The 16067-nt window shown below is 35.4% G+C and overlaps 1 protein-coding gene across 6 annotated transcripts in view; it reads left to right on the forward strand.

Annotated features, from left to right (window-relative positions):
* Positions 1–14249, forward strand: part of KLC1 (kinesin light chain 1) — a 63210-nt gene extending 48961 nt beyond the window's left edge. For 2 of the 6 annotated variants that reach the window (XM_035326822.1, XM_035326817.1), the window contains exons 13-16: positions 1388–1549; positions 6982–7112; positions 11485–11551; positions 12937–14249. In XM_035326822.1, the coding sequence (XP_035182713.1) occupies positions 1388–1549; positions 6982–7112; positions 11485–11551; positions 12937–13002 (426 nt within the window). In that variant the 3' untranslated portion in view covers positions 13003–14249. Of the gene's footprint in view, positions 1–1387; positions 1550–5595; positions 6260–6981; positions 7113–11484; positions 11552–12936 lie in introns of those variants that run through there. The other 4 variants (XM_035326818.1, XM_035326819.1, XM_035326820.1 and 1 more) reach the window with 4 other exon arrangements.
* The last annotated feature ends 1818 nt before the right edge of the window (positions 14250–16067 follow it).

Genomic DNA, 16067 nt, shown 5'->3' on the forward strand with positions numbered 1-16067 from the left:
ATAGCTTTGGAACAGAGCCTAAAGTCCATATGTGAGCTATCACCACCTTAGTGGTGAATTAAAATTGATTTATGCTTTTTATAATCTGTGCTGCTAAAAGGATTGGTACAAAAGCTGTTTTGAGTCTATGCTTCTCTGCAGTCTGTGAACTCAAATCGCTTTTCTGTGCCATATGGCCTCATGGAAATGAAAATACACGCTCATGATATATTGGTTTCATGGATCAGTGTGTGTAGAATTCCATTAGGGAAGGCTGTCCAACTCTTCAGTTAGTGGGAAGCAGCTGTTGGGATCCAAGAACCTGACTTCGTGCCACTACAACAGCAGCCTTCATCGTTGACCATGTATCTGTTCTACACTTACGAGTGAATGTGTCAAAAAGAGTATCATTGTTCACCTTTTAGGATTGCCAAATTCTGATTGCATTCAGATCAGAAATAGTGTTCCCAATGACATGACGTGACATGTTCCCTGTGACATGGAATGCTTGTGTAACCTAGTAACAGTACATTGCATCGCTTTTTACTGGATAATCACCGTGAAGAATAACTGTCTGCTTATACTAACAAGTTACCTTTTGCCCATGTGGTTAATTCTGAGCAGGTGATTCTAAGTCTTAGTCACTGACCAGTGCAAGTCTTAGAATTTCATTTGTTTGTCTTTTTCTGTTCCTATTTTTTAAAAAATATGCAATTGCACATGCCATTTTTAAATGTAACAGTGTAAAAATAGAATAGGTAGAATTTCTGCATGGTTTCTGTATTCTTTTTACATTCATGGATTTCCCCTCGAGATGCCCCCTTTTATTTGCTGCTGATGCTGCAAAGTAAAAAACACAGAGTGTTTGCTTGTATGCAAGGTATTCTGGGATCTCTTCTGTCAGCAAAAGTTATTTATGATGTGGACTAGGTTTATTATAAAGTGAACCTGATTTGGGCTTTATTTTTATTCTAGTTTCTGTGTTAAAGACTTCTCCCTTTGCTTTTAGTGCAGGGTAAAATACCTCATAGAAGGTATTTTAGCACTTAAAGATTTTTAAAAGTTTACTTGGTAATCAGTAGGCATTCTTTAAAACAAGGTAAATATACTTTGTCTGTGTATCTAGTCTGTTCTGCCTAGTTTAAGCTTAATTTCTATTATTCAACTTCTATTGTATTCCTTTCTGAAGGGTATAATACTGTATTGTGTCATGTGTCAGTATTTTAAATAAAATGCAACTGTGTATAGGAATTAGGTATTCAGACGCCAAAGGTAGTTGTTGAAAGCAGAATCAGCGTGATGGAATTGTGTGTTTGACGTGTTTGTTGATAGGGTTATTTTGTGTGAATTGCAGATGAGTACAGCAAGTAATAAAGTAAAACCTTTTTCTGTTTTATCACGTTCTCAGGGTCTTGACAATGTTCATAAACAGAGAGTTGCTGAAGTGCTGAATGACCCTGAGAGCATAGAAAAAAGACGAAGCCGAGAAAGCCTCAATGTTGATGTGGTAAAATACGAGAGTGGTCCTGATGGAGGCGAGGAAGTGAGTATGAGCGTAGAATGGAATGGGGTAAGTACAGTACACAGTCTAAGAAAATAGCCTAGATCAATTATCACCATCACAAATCCTTACCAGCCTATCGTATCGTCATTGGTTCATGGTTGATCTACTTTGTCTTTTTGTAATTCTGCAGAATCAGTTAAGAAAGAAAGAGTAATATCTTCTTTTTCATAAGATCATATCAAAAACAAATGTAATGTTTTAAAACTTTAAAACGTCCTTTCTGTTGTCCTGAACGGTGAAATTTCTTCAAGAATCCCAAGCAGTTGTATATAACTATGAGTTGATTAATGCTGATTGAGTGTCCTGGTTATGGTCTGATGTTTAATTGCTTTTCAGTGGGTTTCTTTTTACTGGTAGAAATATTCTTGCAATAAACTTCTGCTTTTGCTTTTGTCCTTTTGATGTCATGTTTGCCCACAGTTTAAATGTTTCCTTGAAAGTGCTGCATCTGTTGGAATCACAACATTCGCTATGGAGATATATTAAGTGTTAGAGGTTTTAAAGTAAATTGATTAGCCTAATATTAAAATAATTCCGATCTCCAACTTACACAACTTATTAGAAGAAACAGCCTAATTTTTCAGGCTGCTACATGATCCATTTGAATACGCAATGCCATCACATAAGAAAATGACTGCAATTTCACGTTTCTTAAGTGAAATATCACTTTCCCATGTTAGAACTTGACTGGAGTCAGGGCTTGATTCTGTTTTTCTTATGTATTGGCTTCACAGCGTAACACTGATTGTCACAAATTAAAAACACACATATGATGTGATTACATAGCATCTTCTAACTATTGTTTTTATTTATTTCAAAGCCAGTGCAACCTTTCAGTTATTGATCTGGTTTACGTACTTGTTGGCTTCCCACACCAGCTTTCCCATGCTTTATCCCATTGCTAGCGATGGGATATCTATTGCACTGTTAACTAACTCCCAGCTGTAGTTCTGCTGAAAATACTCTGTTAGATTATAGAAGTGGTGTACCTGCCTACTTTTGCTTTATGGGAGGGGAAGTAGCCTACTCTGCAATACTGAGTGCTCTGAAGTTTCATTTCTCTTACAATAGCAATCTTTTTGTTTGTTTGTTTGTTTTTAAGCCACACTTCACAAATCTTAGAAATCTACAAGTTCCAAAGAAACCTTGGTAAAATATATACTGATTTAGTTTCAAAGGAGAATGTTCTCTCCATCTTTTCTTTCGTCTCCTTGTTACTGTTTTCTTGGCATTGGTGTTCTCAGTGCCAAGACAGTCAATCAGCATCTCTCGTGAATAATACTGCATCATTAATAAATCCAAAGGAAGGTTGGATAACTTTTTTTAACTCTAATTTTGCCCATTCAGCGTTAGAACTGTGTACTGTACTCCTCCCTGAATTTCTGCTGTACTTTGCATGACTATATGTTCTAAACGGATAAAACTTTTTTCTGTTATTGACAATAATTAAACAAGCATGCAGGTTTTGGATTGAAAGGGCCTTCTGGAAAAACAATAGACAGTATTTCTAGGTCAATATTTGAATGGAACTCAGTGATAAAACTTGTTGATCTGAAAAATTAAATTTTGCCCTCCCAAGGCAAATTTTTCATTTTTAGTGTGTCTGAGTGGCATTGCTTTACTCTGGTCTTCATTATTTACCTTTTCTTTCCCCTCTTAAGAGAAGAATTTATATTACATGTTATATATAAGTGGGCAACTCTCTCTCCCTCCACACTGCTAGTGTTTCTGTCTTAGTGCTGTTCTTCCCTGCACGTATATGGTGTAGTTTTTTTACCCTTGTGTGTTTCCTCCAGACAAAATATTCTGATTCACAAGGTATAATAGATTTTTAATCAGTCTGTCTGTAGAGTTTAAAGAAAGGCTTGCCTTTTCCATTTAGATTCTTCTGAGGTGCTCAAGCTGACTCATGTTCTTGGCTGTCAGAGAGAATAGATGAAGTCTGTAGAGCATCAAACTTCAATGATTTCTTTTGTTGTTAGAAGAGGACATTGTAATTAAGTGACTTCTATATGTAATTGCTAGTAAGCACTGTGTGCTTTAATGTAATGTCATATATTCTTACAAAAAGAAGTGAAATATTGAACCAGATCTGTCATTAACAATTAAAATGAACTAACTAAGGTTGTACATCTTTAAATGTTTCTTATGAAGTCCATCCTTAAAATCTAAGATACTTGAATATTCAATGAAATATTTTGTCTTAAAACACCAAAAATTAGAAATCTGGCGAATTATCTTTGCAAATATTTTAAATTTGTTACTCTACCTGAAGATTCTTATTGTTTAGTGTGTATATATATATATATATATATATATATATATATTTAAATCACTGTCACTTTCTAAAGAAGAAAATAAATCTGTCCCCTCTTGTACCACTTTTATGAAAATGATAGTACATTAGATGGGCATTTTTGTAAATCGATTTTGCAGCCAGTTGGAGGACAGTTAAAAATCTTCATGGTATAATAGTGTTATTTTAAGGTAATGTTTTTTAGTGTAAAGAAATATACAGGCTAGAATAATAAAAGGTATTTCAAAAAACTGGGCTTTTTGGCACACAAGTCCAGATTCAGGTGTGAAATGCAAGAAGTAAATTTTGTTACCATATACTAGCTGGTAGAATTTGCTCTTGTTTAATGAGAAGTGTCAGACAAATCAGATGGGCCTTGTAGCTGATAGCTATAAAGTACAGGAGATGATAATGTTAAGTCGTAAGCAAACAGAGAAAAGCGATTCTCATTCCCTGGGTGATGTAAAAATTGGCAGTTAAACTTTGCCCTAGGAATTGATATCTCTGTGATTGTTGGAGGTGGTTTTGCTTACACTGGATTTAGGATTTTTTTTAGCCTGAATACATTTTGAAGGTGTCTTGTTAGTCCTACAGTCAGTCTTCAAGTTGGAAGTTTGATGCTTTTATTTCAGATCTGAAGTACCAAAAAGCTCGTTTATTTACTCTGAATGTGTTAGTTAGCATAATAAAATTTATACTCTCTACCTACCAAATTTGTTTTGCCTTTGCTCTTTGGACCATTGTGACTACTGCAGCATGACTGGTTTAAGAACATAGGAATAATTAGCAGTTTCATTGATCGAATGCTTCTAACTGGAATGTTACATCTCAGTTTATTCAACCCTGCCAAACAGAAGCATGTATTCTTAAAAGTTTGACCAACATATGCAATTGGATTTGAGACACAAATATTCTTTGGTGTGATTTTGATCTTCCGATCACTCGGTAGCAAGGCATTTTGCCACTTCCAAAACTCATGTTAATTACTGTCTGTAGGTAAAAGCTCTCAACACACATGTTGAGAGTATCAGTAGTGGTGTCTGTACTTGCACCAAGAGTGGAGATTTTGTTGATTGAACCCAAGATTATTTTTAAAGGCAAATTCTTTCAGCTGCCTTGTTGCACTAGTGACAGCAGAGAAGTTTCCACTTGGATTTTTTTATATATGTATATTTTTGTGTATATATACACACAAATGTTTTTAAACATATTTGAGAGACTGAATTGACAGGTCAGGTGGATTCTAATTCCCTAAGGGAATGAACAGAATTTTGTCTGGAGGTTAGGGGCAGACCTCTTCCTTCTTAGAGTTCTGTTTGAGGAAAATTCCTGACAGAAGTTAAAGCTGAAATGAATGCACCTTGTTCTGTTTCCTTCTTCTCTTTTTATTTTTTTCCTTTTATTTTTACGTTAATGTCAGCTGAAAAATCTTTTCCTTGCTTTCAAAATGTAATATCAAAGCTGTTCCTTCTTAAAGATGTTTTGTATTTTGTACCAATTCTAACTTAACGAATGCACAGCATCATTCATGCTCGTTTGTACGTTGCATATTAGTGATGTAGGCTGAACTGCATAAACATCAATGTTCTGGTAACTGCAAGGGCCTGCACTTTGTACTTGAGCGCAGTTCAAATACTCTGGAAAAAATTGTTTTGAGCGTGACCTAGAAATACTGTAAACATAACTGTTCAAAATTGAAAACTGTTGAATTTTTCCCAACAGTTTCATTCAGTTTTTCTCTCTCCGTTTCTGACAGGCCTAGATGCCTTTTGTGGTTCTTATACTGTCTCCTGCATGACGGGCGTGCACCATCTTCAAGCTTTAACTTCTCTCTTCAGTACTGACTGCTGTGTTTTAGCAACCCCCTTAAGATTCTTGTCAGAGCTACACTTCCCTGTAAACTGGCCATTCCTTCAGTGCTGGTGTCCTTTTGGTTTTCTATTTCTGTACACGTGTAGCTTTGCCAGATATGTATCTAGTCATACAAAATGTTATTACAACCATTTGCTGTGTAATACATTAGTAAAGAAGTAACAATGAACTTTATAAGTAGCTGTTCACTATGAAAAAAAAGAAGTAGTTAAAAGTATAACACAAGGTATTATTGAAATGGCATGATGGTGATCTTTACAGGAGAAAAAAAACACCAAAACAAAACAAAAAAAAAAGAAAAAAAAAAAACAACAAAACACGTAAAAGTAAGGCATGTTCTCCAAGTGCTTTAAAATGTATTTAGAGACCTATTACATGGTTAACATCAATATGGAACTCTGGATGTCTTCACTTATGATTATTCTAAAGTAGCATTGCTGTTTAGTCTTTGTGTGAAATTTTGGCAATTATGCTTTTCTCTACTAATCTTGGTGTTCAGTGATTTGTGTATTTGTCTTTCTAACTTCTAATAAACTCACTCCAACTCAGGTGTCTGTCTTGGTCTGCTTAGTAGCACCTTGCTTTCTTCTTCTACAACTCTGCCTTTCATAATCACATAGGGTATCTCTGAAGTAGGAAGTGGTCACTCTTACTAAACTGTTTTGTTTTTTTGTTTTTAAGAGTAAAACATACCAACAGAGTTGTGCTCAGTTGGAAATTTCTTTGGATGAGCACAGCTGTGTAAAACATTAACGCGATGCACAAAAAATGCATTTTTGTCATGTTTTACATTTTCTTTGAGAGTTAAAATGATGCGCAGCAATTAAACGTAAATGTTTCTGATCAGAAATGTTTTTGCATAATGACTTTAGGATTAAACAAACATGTTTGCAAGTAACGTAGATATTTAGAAAAAAAATAAAACAGTTTTCTTTCTAGACTGATGGAATGCTTTCACTTGGGGCTTGTACTCTGTTAAACACGATGCGTTCTTATGAAATGGTAACATGGTGGTGGTGAATGGTTTGACATACTCTGGCTTTTTTTCCTAATTATTACAAATCGTTGCTTGAGCATGTCTTCACAATTCAGAAATTTTTGTTACAGTTTGATGGAAGGAACCATTTTGGATTGGTAAAATTGTAGCTATACGGTATTCTCCATGTAGGTAATTGTAACAAGATTATATTAATATCAATAAATATTTGTAACCAGGTTTGGGGGAGGGCAGAAGACTCTTGCAGTTTCACATTTGTTCAATTTTTTTCAGGATGGCACTGGATCTTTAAAACGCAGTGGTTCCTTTAGCAAACTTCGTGCTTCCATTAGACGCAGCAGTGAGAAGCTGGTTAGAAAGCTGAAGGGAGGAAGTTCACGAGACAGTGAACCAAAGAATCCAGGGTAATTATCTATTCTTAGCTGTGCTGGTGTGCCTTCGTTCTGTGCCCCCACTGTAGCCTAGTGCAGTACCTAGGGCAGTATTGTCTTGTCTGCTTAGGTAACTGCATGTCATGTAGAATAGAATCTTAAAGAATAAAATAGGAAAACTTATCTTAAGCATATAATGAAAGTTCTTTAACGTCTGAGGAATTATATTTGCTTTTAAGAATTAACTCAATTTTAATTTTTTTTTCCTTTTTATTGCATTAGCCACTTGAATAAACAAGCCTCATAGAATTATTGGTCAGTATTAGTAGTAAAGTTCTTTTCACGCAGCAATAAAGGATGATAAAACTATTAGCTTTGTTTTTTAACAATAAAAGCTTGAATACATTAAACCTAAGACTAGCATTTCTGTAGTTCAATATATTTACATATTGCTGTGAGTATAAAGCAAATTACTGACTTGAGCCCTTCTTAGTATTTTGGGAAAACCCAGATTTCAGAGAACAGAGGAGAATGTTGAAAAGCTTGAACCTATTTGTGCATCTCAAACATTTTGACCTTCAGTGTCAAATTTTATCGATTCAGAGTTTTCACACTTTCCTAATTACCATATGATTATGGTTTTGGATATATGTATATTTCTAGTAAATGCATAAAAAACATTCATCACTTTCTGGCTGCTGCAGACACATTTAAATGTTAAAAATTTAATATTCCTATTTTCATAATGGCACTCCTCGGGTTTTTGTTTTAACACCCCAGCATAAATGCTATCAGCTTTCCCTTGCTGTGGAAAACTGGAACTCAATTAGTTGATAGGAAACTCTTTGCCAATGTGAATTGGAACTGTTTTAAAACAGTTAAATGAGAGAGCTTGGATTAAGTTCTGACTGTATCTATGAGTAATAAAATAGATGATGATGATGGTAATATCTGAGAACATGATCTGCAGGCAGGCTCTCAATGTATTTTGTTAGTGCTCCGATGACATTTTGTCTTAATGTCTTTATGTGGCTGTGAAACACTGTACAGCTGCAGTACACACAAAGATTTGTGATTATTCATCAATCTTTTGAATTTTCTTCCTCACGTATCTCTTGCAACTTCAGCTTGATCTGATTTTCAAAATCTTTAATTGAAATTTCTCTCTGAGTTGTCACAGACTTGATGTTGAAGGCACTGAATCAGATTCAAGGTCAAAACTCCCTTTGCATTTATCGGTACATAATTGAGAACTGCCTCTGAGATGACAGATTGGGAATAAACATGTAGGGATATATATGCATATACTTAATTCTGCATTTGCTCCTCCTTTTTGTGAGACATAGAAGGGTCTTCAGTTTCTTAAAAGTCAGTTTTATTCCCTGTTTACTGTAGTAAAGACTAACTTTTTCTGCAGCTGAAGTAAGTACATGGTTATAGGTATAGTACATTACAGTTACACGTACAGCTGACTTTGCAGTGTCCTGTGAAAACTCTTCTCCCTTTATTGTCTGCATTTCTGTAATGTTATCTGACCAACATGGAAGTAATCTACCCACCTAATATTAATTGTACTGTGGGGTCTGTATCACCAGATATTTCCTCAAATAAAGACATCAGTATGAAAGAAATTTGGAAAGATGGCAATATCTTTCTTGCTTTCCCTCTTTGACAAAATCTTCTTGGTTTTAGATGTCATTGTTATTCTCAAAGAATAGTTTGTTCTTACAACATGTAATAAATGTTGTATTGGCAGCCGTTTATGTAGGTATGCACATTGAGTGTGTTGACAAACGTTATATTTCTGTTCTTGTAAGATAGAACCTTCTAAATCCTAATTTATATTTGCATTTCTAATTAAAAGCAGCTAATACTCCTGGTATTAAACACCAACTTTGTAGATCATTAAGCATAGCTGTACATACTGATACTCTAAGAAGGCATTCTTATTTAATTTTCTGAAGAAACTTTAGTAAATTGAATTAAATATATTTTTTTCTGTTTGAGTTTACTAAAAGGGCTTTTAAGTTTTTATAATGCAGATGTTTTGATATTTAATTATAAGCTGAATATTACAATACTGCCATAGCATATATACAAGTTGTCTTTGCTACCAAGTCAGCCAGTCTAGGCAGAAGGCTTACAAGGCTCCCTTCTTAGCGATATACTCTGCGGTCCCTGCTGGTGTCTCTATGAAGGCTGCTTTATTTTGAAACTTATTTATATCTGATGCTTATACTGTGCTTCTGTAATAAGTAAATGGTCTGATTCTAAATGAGAAATACTCAGATAGAAATATATTACTATCACAGCATGAACGAAAGACTTAATTTTCATCTTACTGCTTGGCACAGAAGGTTGAAGAGAATAAAGTGGAAAACTTACCAGGGAAATCTGTTGTCAAAAAGACTTTTGCATTACTTTAAGGAAGAACAAACCTCCTAAGACCTGTTCATTGAAACACAGAATAGCTGAAGCATGGTGTCAGTTCTTTGGTTATTTACTGTATTTCAGAATTCAGTTCTGCAGTGATTTAACTTTGCTTATATAGTGTTAGATTTGATTTTTTCCACTTATAAAATTTTATCATAGAGCAGAACAATTCAGATTTGTAATTTAAAATGGAAAAAAAATAAAGCTTTCATTGTTGCACTTCTATATGCAGCAGAAAAACAATTCAGTGTCCTTGCTAAATTTAGAAATTTCTAACATGGAGTGAAAGTGCATTTGCCAGACTGAAGTTCTTAAATATTTCTTAATTAAAGATTGAAGTTTTTGATTTCTAAAAATAAAAACCTCATACCTGACAAGTGATGTGATAAATAATTAGCACTTCAGCAAGGACATAACTCCACTTGTAAAAATTTACACTTTTTTTTCTGTTTCCCTGGAATGTTTTCCATAAATCTTTATGCTCTTTTTGATGAGAGTTTTATGTGATGTTTTGTGTTTTACGGATTAACTTAACTTTGACTTCCATATATAACCTCTGTTGTACACGTTTCCTTGAATAAATGAGAGGTGTATACTATGCATGAGTCTTTGCTTTGTTGTTGCTAACACTCATGTCAAATATTTTAAATTGTGTGCATTCTGGCTTTTGAAACATTCAAATTCAATGCTAGGAAAAAACAGAAGGCCTGTTGCATAGCAGCTGTTGCCTGTGTTCATCGTTTTGGTTTGTTTTTCTGCTAAGCCTTTGCTTTATGAAAGCACTTAAAACACATGCTTGACTTTGACTGTTAGTAGTCTTGCTTCAGTAGAAAGAAAAACTGGTTAGTGCCTCATGTGATCTGTGTGGATAAACCTCTCCATGCTGTTGGAAGGCATCGGAAACTGTGTGGACTTGGTAAAGCTGTAGGTAACACTGCAGGCTTCGTGTCTTGTTTTGTTGAGAATAGTTCACGAATGAACATTCAAAGCTCTCATTGAGGAGCTCTTAACTCATTAAAGAGCTAGTCAAAAATCAAGGCAAACCTTGTGCGTTCTGAGTAATGCACAGATACTTGGGGATTAAGGACATCGGACCTTGATGTTGTAGTCACTGGGATGATCTGAAGCTTCAGACTAACCTTGAATTTCATTACACACACTTTAAAATATTGTTGTTAGATGTTGTATATGTTTTAGAAATGGAGATAAATTATTAATCCTTAGCTCAGACACCAGTAGATACTACTGGTGATGCAGTGATAGTTTGACTGTCAGAATTCCTGTGTAGGTGATTACATTTAAAGTTTTTTCCTCATCCATTCCCTTCAGTACAGTATTCTAGGGTTGTTGTGAGCACTGCTCGAAGCACTGTAAAGCCAGCACGACCAAAGATAAAAGCAGCAACCATCTTATTTCCTTTCACCTTGAAATGCTTAAAATAAAATATTTTAAAATGTTTTTTTTTTTTTGAAATAACAGATTTTTGGACGTTTATATAGACAAGGCAGAAAGTACTAAACTAATGTTTATTTTAGCTTTTCCAAGTTGAATACTGCCTATATGACAAATTTGTTTCACCACTGCCTAAACTGTCTGAATGTTTTGATGCTCTTATAAGAAGCTGCATAAAAATGAAAACGAGGACTAGCTAATTAAAAATTAATGCTAAATCAGTGTATTAACTTGATGTGCTTTAAAAATGAATATTTCATTTGTAGTTGCAATTAAATCAATTGCCTGAAGTGTTGAAGCTCTGAGGAGCTTGTAATTGGTTTTAGATGTAATTTAGAACTGAATATAAATATTTTAATTCATATAGTTATCTTAAGGGGTATTCCTCCGATCAGTTTGGGGGCATTGTTAAAACTCCCTTAACTGTGCATTGGTCGTTGTTGTACGTGTGTTTTTAGAGCTGTTAGTTTTCAGCTATTCTGATCGGTTTATCCTTGCATGTTCACTGTCCTGGTTGCAGCATGAAGCGTGCCAGTTCTCTGAATGTTCTTAACATGGGTGGCAAGGCTACTGAAGATCATTTTCAAGTAAGAAGCCCTACGATATTCTTACAAAAATAGATATTATTGGTAGGGTTTGGGATTTTTTTTAAAAAAAGAAGTATGATAAATAATGAAACAACAGTGATTGGCGAGATCCTAATTCAGCAAGATGTTTACTAAATGATGCCTTGAGCTTTAACACTTTCATGAATTAATCTTAATTTTAAGCAAGTGCTTAAGTCAGATTAGTAAAGACCACTAGTTTTCATGATATCAAGCAGTCTCTGGCTTTGGGCTGTCTAGCTATTAAGATGGATATGAAACTTCTGAAATCTTACATCCTTGTAGACACTGCTTTAAAAATTAAAAAAAAAAAAAAAAAAAAAAAACTAGTAGAGCTCGGTTACTGTTTTTTTCTTAAGCATCTTCATTGAAAAGGGCCCCATCACCTTAACTGCTGTACGTTTTCACATTTCCTTAAATGTTACTTCAGTTGTTGCTGAGGTTGTAGAGGAATAGTCTCTAAAATACACCTGCTAAGTTTTTGCTTCAGCTAAAATAAGCTTATCTTGCCTAACTGTACGTGGTGTGCCCAATCGCTACTTCCCATTTCTTGTTTCTGCCTAATAAGTCAGTGTTTCCCATATCGTCAGTTATGCTAGCAGTGTTCAATGTTCTAAACAGTGTTGTGCATTTTACTAACACAGTAACTGCAACTAATTTTAGGGAGATACAACTTCTTCAGTACTAATGAAACCGCACATGAGGATCTTCCTCCCTATTTGTCCTAAAGCAGCAAATAAGCCCAAACTGTGTGACTCTCATTTTGCTGTTGAGTGGCATAAAGGTTAACAGTATTATCTCTAATGAATGTACTACAGAGGTTTCTGTGGTGTGAAATGTATGGTAATCTTTGCTTAGAGTGAACTTTAGCAAAAAAATAAAATAAAAAATCCATCAGGGTAAAGCGTAATGCTTTGTAGCAACAGTCTAAGGTTTCATGATGTCATGCCCCTAGAGTTCTTAGTATGTAAGTGATGCTACTTCCAGATGAGTTACTTATCTCTGTGTGTACATGCAGGTACAATCAGGTATCGACTTGTGAACTTCTCTAGTTTACTTCCTATAGACGCTTGTGGTGGATCCCACAGATGGGTGTTTATGCTTCAAGTAAGACTTGGGCTAGGGTTTTAGAGGGTGTATATTGATCTTAATAGATGTTTCTGAAGATCTGTAGTTGAAAATTGGGGAAAAAAAATGTTTATTAGAATAAGGAAGTCCCTCAACACAACATAAACAAGGCTGGTTCCCTCTAGTTCCTTGTATTTGTTTCTTCCTGTTTGTTAAAATTAGTAATTTTGTTTATTTGCTTGAACTATCCGGTCATCTGCATAATTTGTTTTTTTTGTGTTTTCCCCCCCTTCACACAGGAACGAAATAATTGTCTGACAGACTCGAGAGCTCTGAGTGTCAGTCATTCTGATTTGGCGCATTGAGATTCTTGGACAGAAGCTAGCTAATACTTTGTGAATAAAGAAGCACTGAGACCTTCAAAGCTTTGGTTCCTCATCATTATGTATAGGAACACCTAGTTTGTAGATTTTTTTTTTTTTCAGTGGACTGCTGTTTTTACTTCTCTAAATAGGGACAATTTTAAACACAGCATTAGTGGGTTATTTTCTTCTAAAGGAAAGCTCTGTAGGTGTATATTGCTCATTGCACTGCTCCCATTCATGCTACTTATGTTTTCTTTAATAGGTCTGAGAACTACAGCAGCCAAAAGATTGTAAAAATATGAACATATTTAAAGCATACCAAAATGCAAAGATGTTTGAAAATGTGGGCATAATGAAATGTATAGCAATAAATATATACAGTGCTTGAGAAAAGGGTAAATTATTTGTGTTACCATGTAAGTTCAAATTGAGCACACTGCATTGGCGGGGATTTCTCTTGCACCACTGATTATTTTGATGTTAAAAACCTTAGCTGGCAAAACGGCACTTAGACATGGCTTACTTAACCACTAGACTGAGCTGTCAAATTCTGTAAGACAGTTGGGGTTAATTATATATAGATAGCATGAACAGCAATACGTGTGACCATAACTTCGATACTTGTTAACGTAGGTCTTAGGGCACAATAATCAATGGAGGTAGGTCTGTTCACGTTGATCAGAACAAAAGGAAAATGTTTTGACCTTTATCTTGTATGATTGAAGGATACTGAAGTGCTGGACTGTAGCTGTTCCAGAGCAGCTGCTGTTGCTCTTAGGGAAACACCAAGCCTCAGGTTGACTTTCTTGCTTGTCCACTGGAATTCACAGCCCCATTCTCTGTATGCTGAAAGTGCTCCAATGTTTCCTTACGCTGATCCCAAATCCTGCCATTCTCCGTAATAGCTGATGACAGCAGAAGCAGGCAACTGCGCGCTGGGCTGTTACACTGTGGAGTAGCTGCTGTGCAAAGGGACCACTCAAATCTTAAGGGCCCCAGAGGAAGCACTAAGATGGCCATCAACAGCAAGCAACTTGTTTGACCACACATCCATGTTAAATCTACTCACGGTTAATATATATGCTGTCTGTATAAAGGACTGCTGCTGGAACTAAGTATGTATGTTTTAAGTATTTTATAGACACTAGTATTTCCTTTTGCTTTTCTGTAAAGCTTGTAATTTTGTTCATCTTTTGTAAAAAGTCATTAATGAGAAGTGGATGAGAAAGTAAAACAAGTGTAAAAATGTATTTGTGGTCATAGTTGTGAGTTGGAAAATGCAGAACAAAATTAACTTTGGGAAAAGCTGGAATATTCATTCAAGGTTAGCACCGAGTGAAGGAGATAAACAAGTTTTAGAGTTTGAGCAGGCTGTGAAGAGTCATTAGAAGTAGTACTTCTTAGAAGTATTTGACTGGTTTTGCACCTGGTTTTAAGTTGTTACGGTAACTGGTGCAAAAATTTGTGTAATGCACTTGACTATGTTTACCAGGAGGTACCTTATTAGCATCTCTTCAAAGAAAGTTGCATACGGTATACCTGCGATAAAGACGGCTTAGAAATGGTGAGATACGATGCTGCTAATTTGTAGAAGTTTAGCACAGAGCAGTGCGACTCATTAGTGATCTTGAGCAAGAACAAGTTGTTGCTCTGTTATCTTAACAGTATATACTCATATAAAGTAGAGTCTTGAGTTTTAATCTTTTATTAAAGAGCTTAATATAAAAATATATAATATATATACCTTTTTTCCCCCTAACGCAAAACGTGTTACAAGTACCCAGAGGTGAATTTGGTTCTGAGCTGGCTTTGTAGAAGGAACCGTACGTACACCAGGCTGTCAGGCTGCGTGGGGAGATGCCAGAACCGCCGCAGTTGCTGACTCCTCTGGCAGCCTGCAGTAGTGTCACCTGTCCCTTTGGCAGCACCATGATAAGCTCTGACTGCACGTTGCCCTGTATTACGGTCACCTTGGTTCTCAGCAGCACAATGCTGCTGTAGGAGTGGCTCAACAGGCCTCGTAACACTGTTCTGTAGAGTTAAACGCTTCACTTGGAGAGGTTTATAAAAGTCTGACTGACTTTCCTTTTTTTTAAAAAAAAAAAAAAAAAAAGCTGCTTGGACACAACTGAGTTTGGTAATAAGGAATGATTTTAAAAAATATTTTGAATATTTTCAAACATTCATCTTTAAAGGATTTTTTTTCAGACTTGGGAAAAAAAAAAGCAGAACTTGTCTAAATAGAAATACTTGCAGAAATACTTAGCCATGGTGATGCTTAAATGTATTCTTTCTAAAAACCTTCTGAAATGCAAGATCATACTGAGTGGAATTTCTCATTTAGGATTTCAGATAGCCCTTACTGTTGGTGACATTACCGGTACTCTGCTTTTAAGTCTTTTAAACCCTTACATTTTAAAGTTTGTTGGAAGATAAATCTGAATTGTTGAGCTACAGCTTATTAAACAGCTCTTACATTTAAAAGATTTCTTTTCAGTGAAGAAATCCAAAATTCAAGACTTCTCTAATCCATAGATCCCCAAGAATGATGGCCAAGAACTTACTAATAACCTTATAGCTTAGAGCCAGTGTGCTGTTTGCAGTCTGAGAGAAACTTGTGAAGTTCAAAAACAAACTTAAGGTCAACCTTCCTTGTGTTTAATCACAAATTAACTACTGTCATGACCTGGCTCGTGTACATTGCAATTTCGGGTGGGCTTCTCACTTTGCTTTTATGGAAGATTTTCTTTCTGAATTTCCTCTGATGCAGTTGCAGCTAACAGTTTGCATAAAGTACAAGACCAAAAAAATCTGACTGCATAATTTGTGGGTGTGTTCAGTGACAAACTAAATCAACAGCTCTGATGAAACAGAAAATTAAAAATCTTTAGAACTGGCAGACATCTTGTTAGGAAAACCGCAGCCTTGACAGTACCAGCTTGTTCTTAATCCAGTCTGGTTTTCTTTGTTCAGAATTGCAAAGTTGAACTTTCAAACAGGTTACTAAAACTTCAGACTATGCCAGTTCTTCTAGGTTCTCCTGTTCCCAGTGGTTAGTTCTGAGG

This window comes from Oxyura jamaicensis, chromosome 5 (genome assembly GCF_011077185.1).
Source record: "Oxyura jamaicensis isolate SHBP4307 breed ruddy duck chromosome 5, BPBGC_Ojam_1.0, whole genome shotgun sequence".
NCBI classification, from domain to species: domain Eukaryota; kingdom Metazoa; phylum Chordata; class Aves; order Anseriformes; family Anatidae; genus Oxyura; species Oxyura jamaicensis.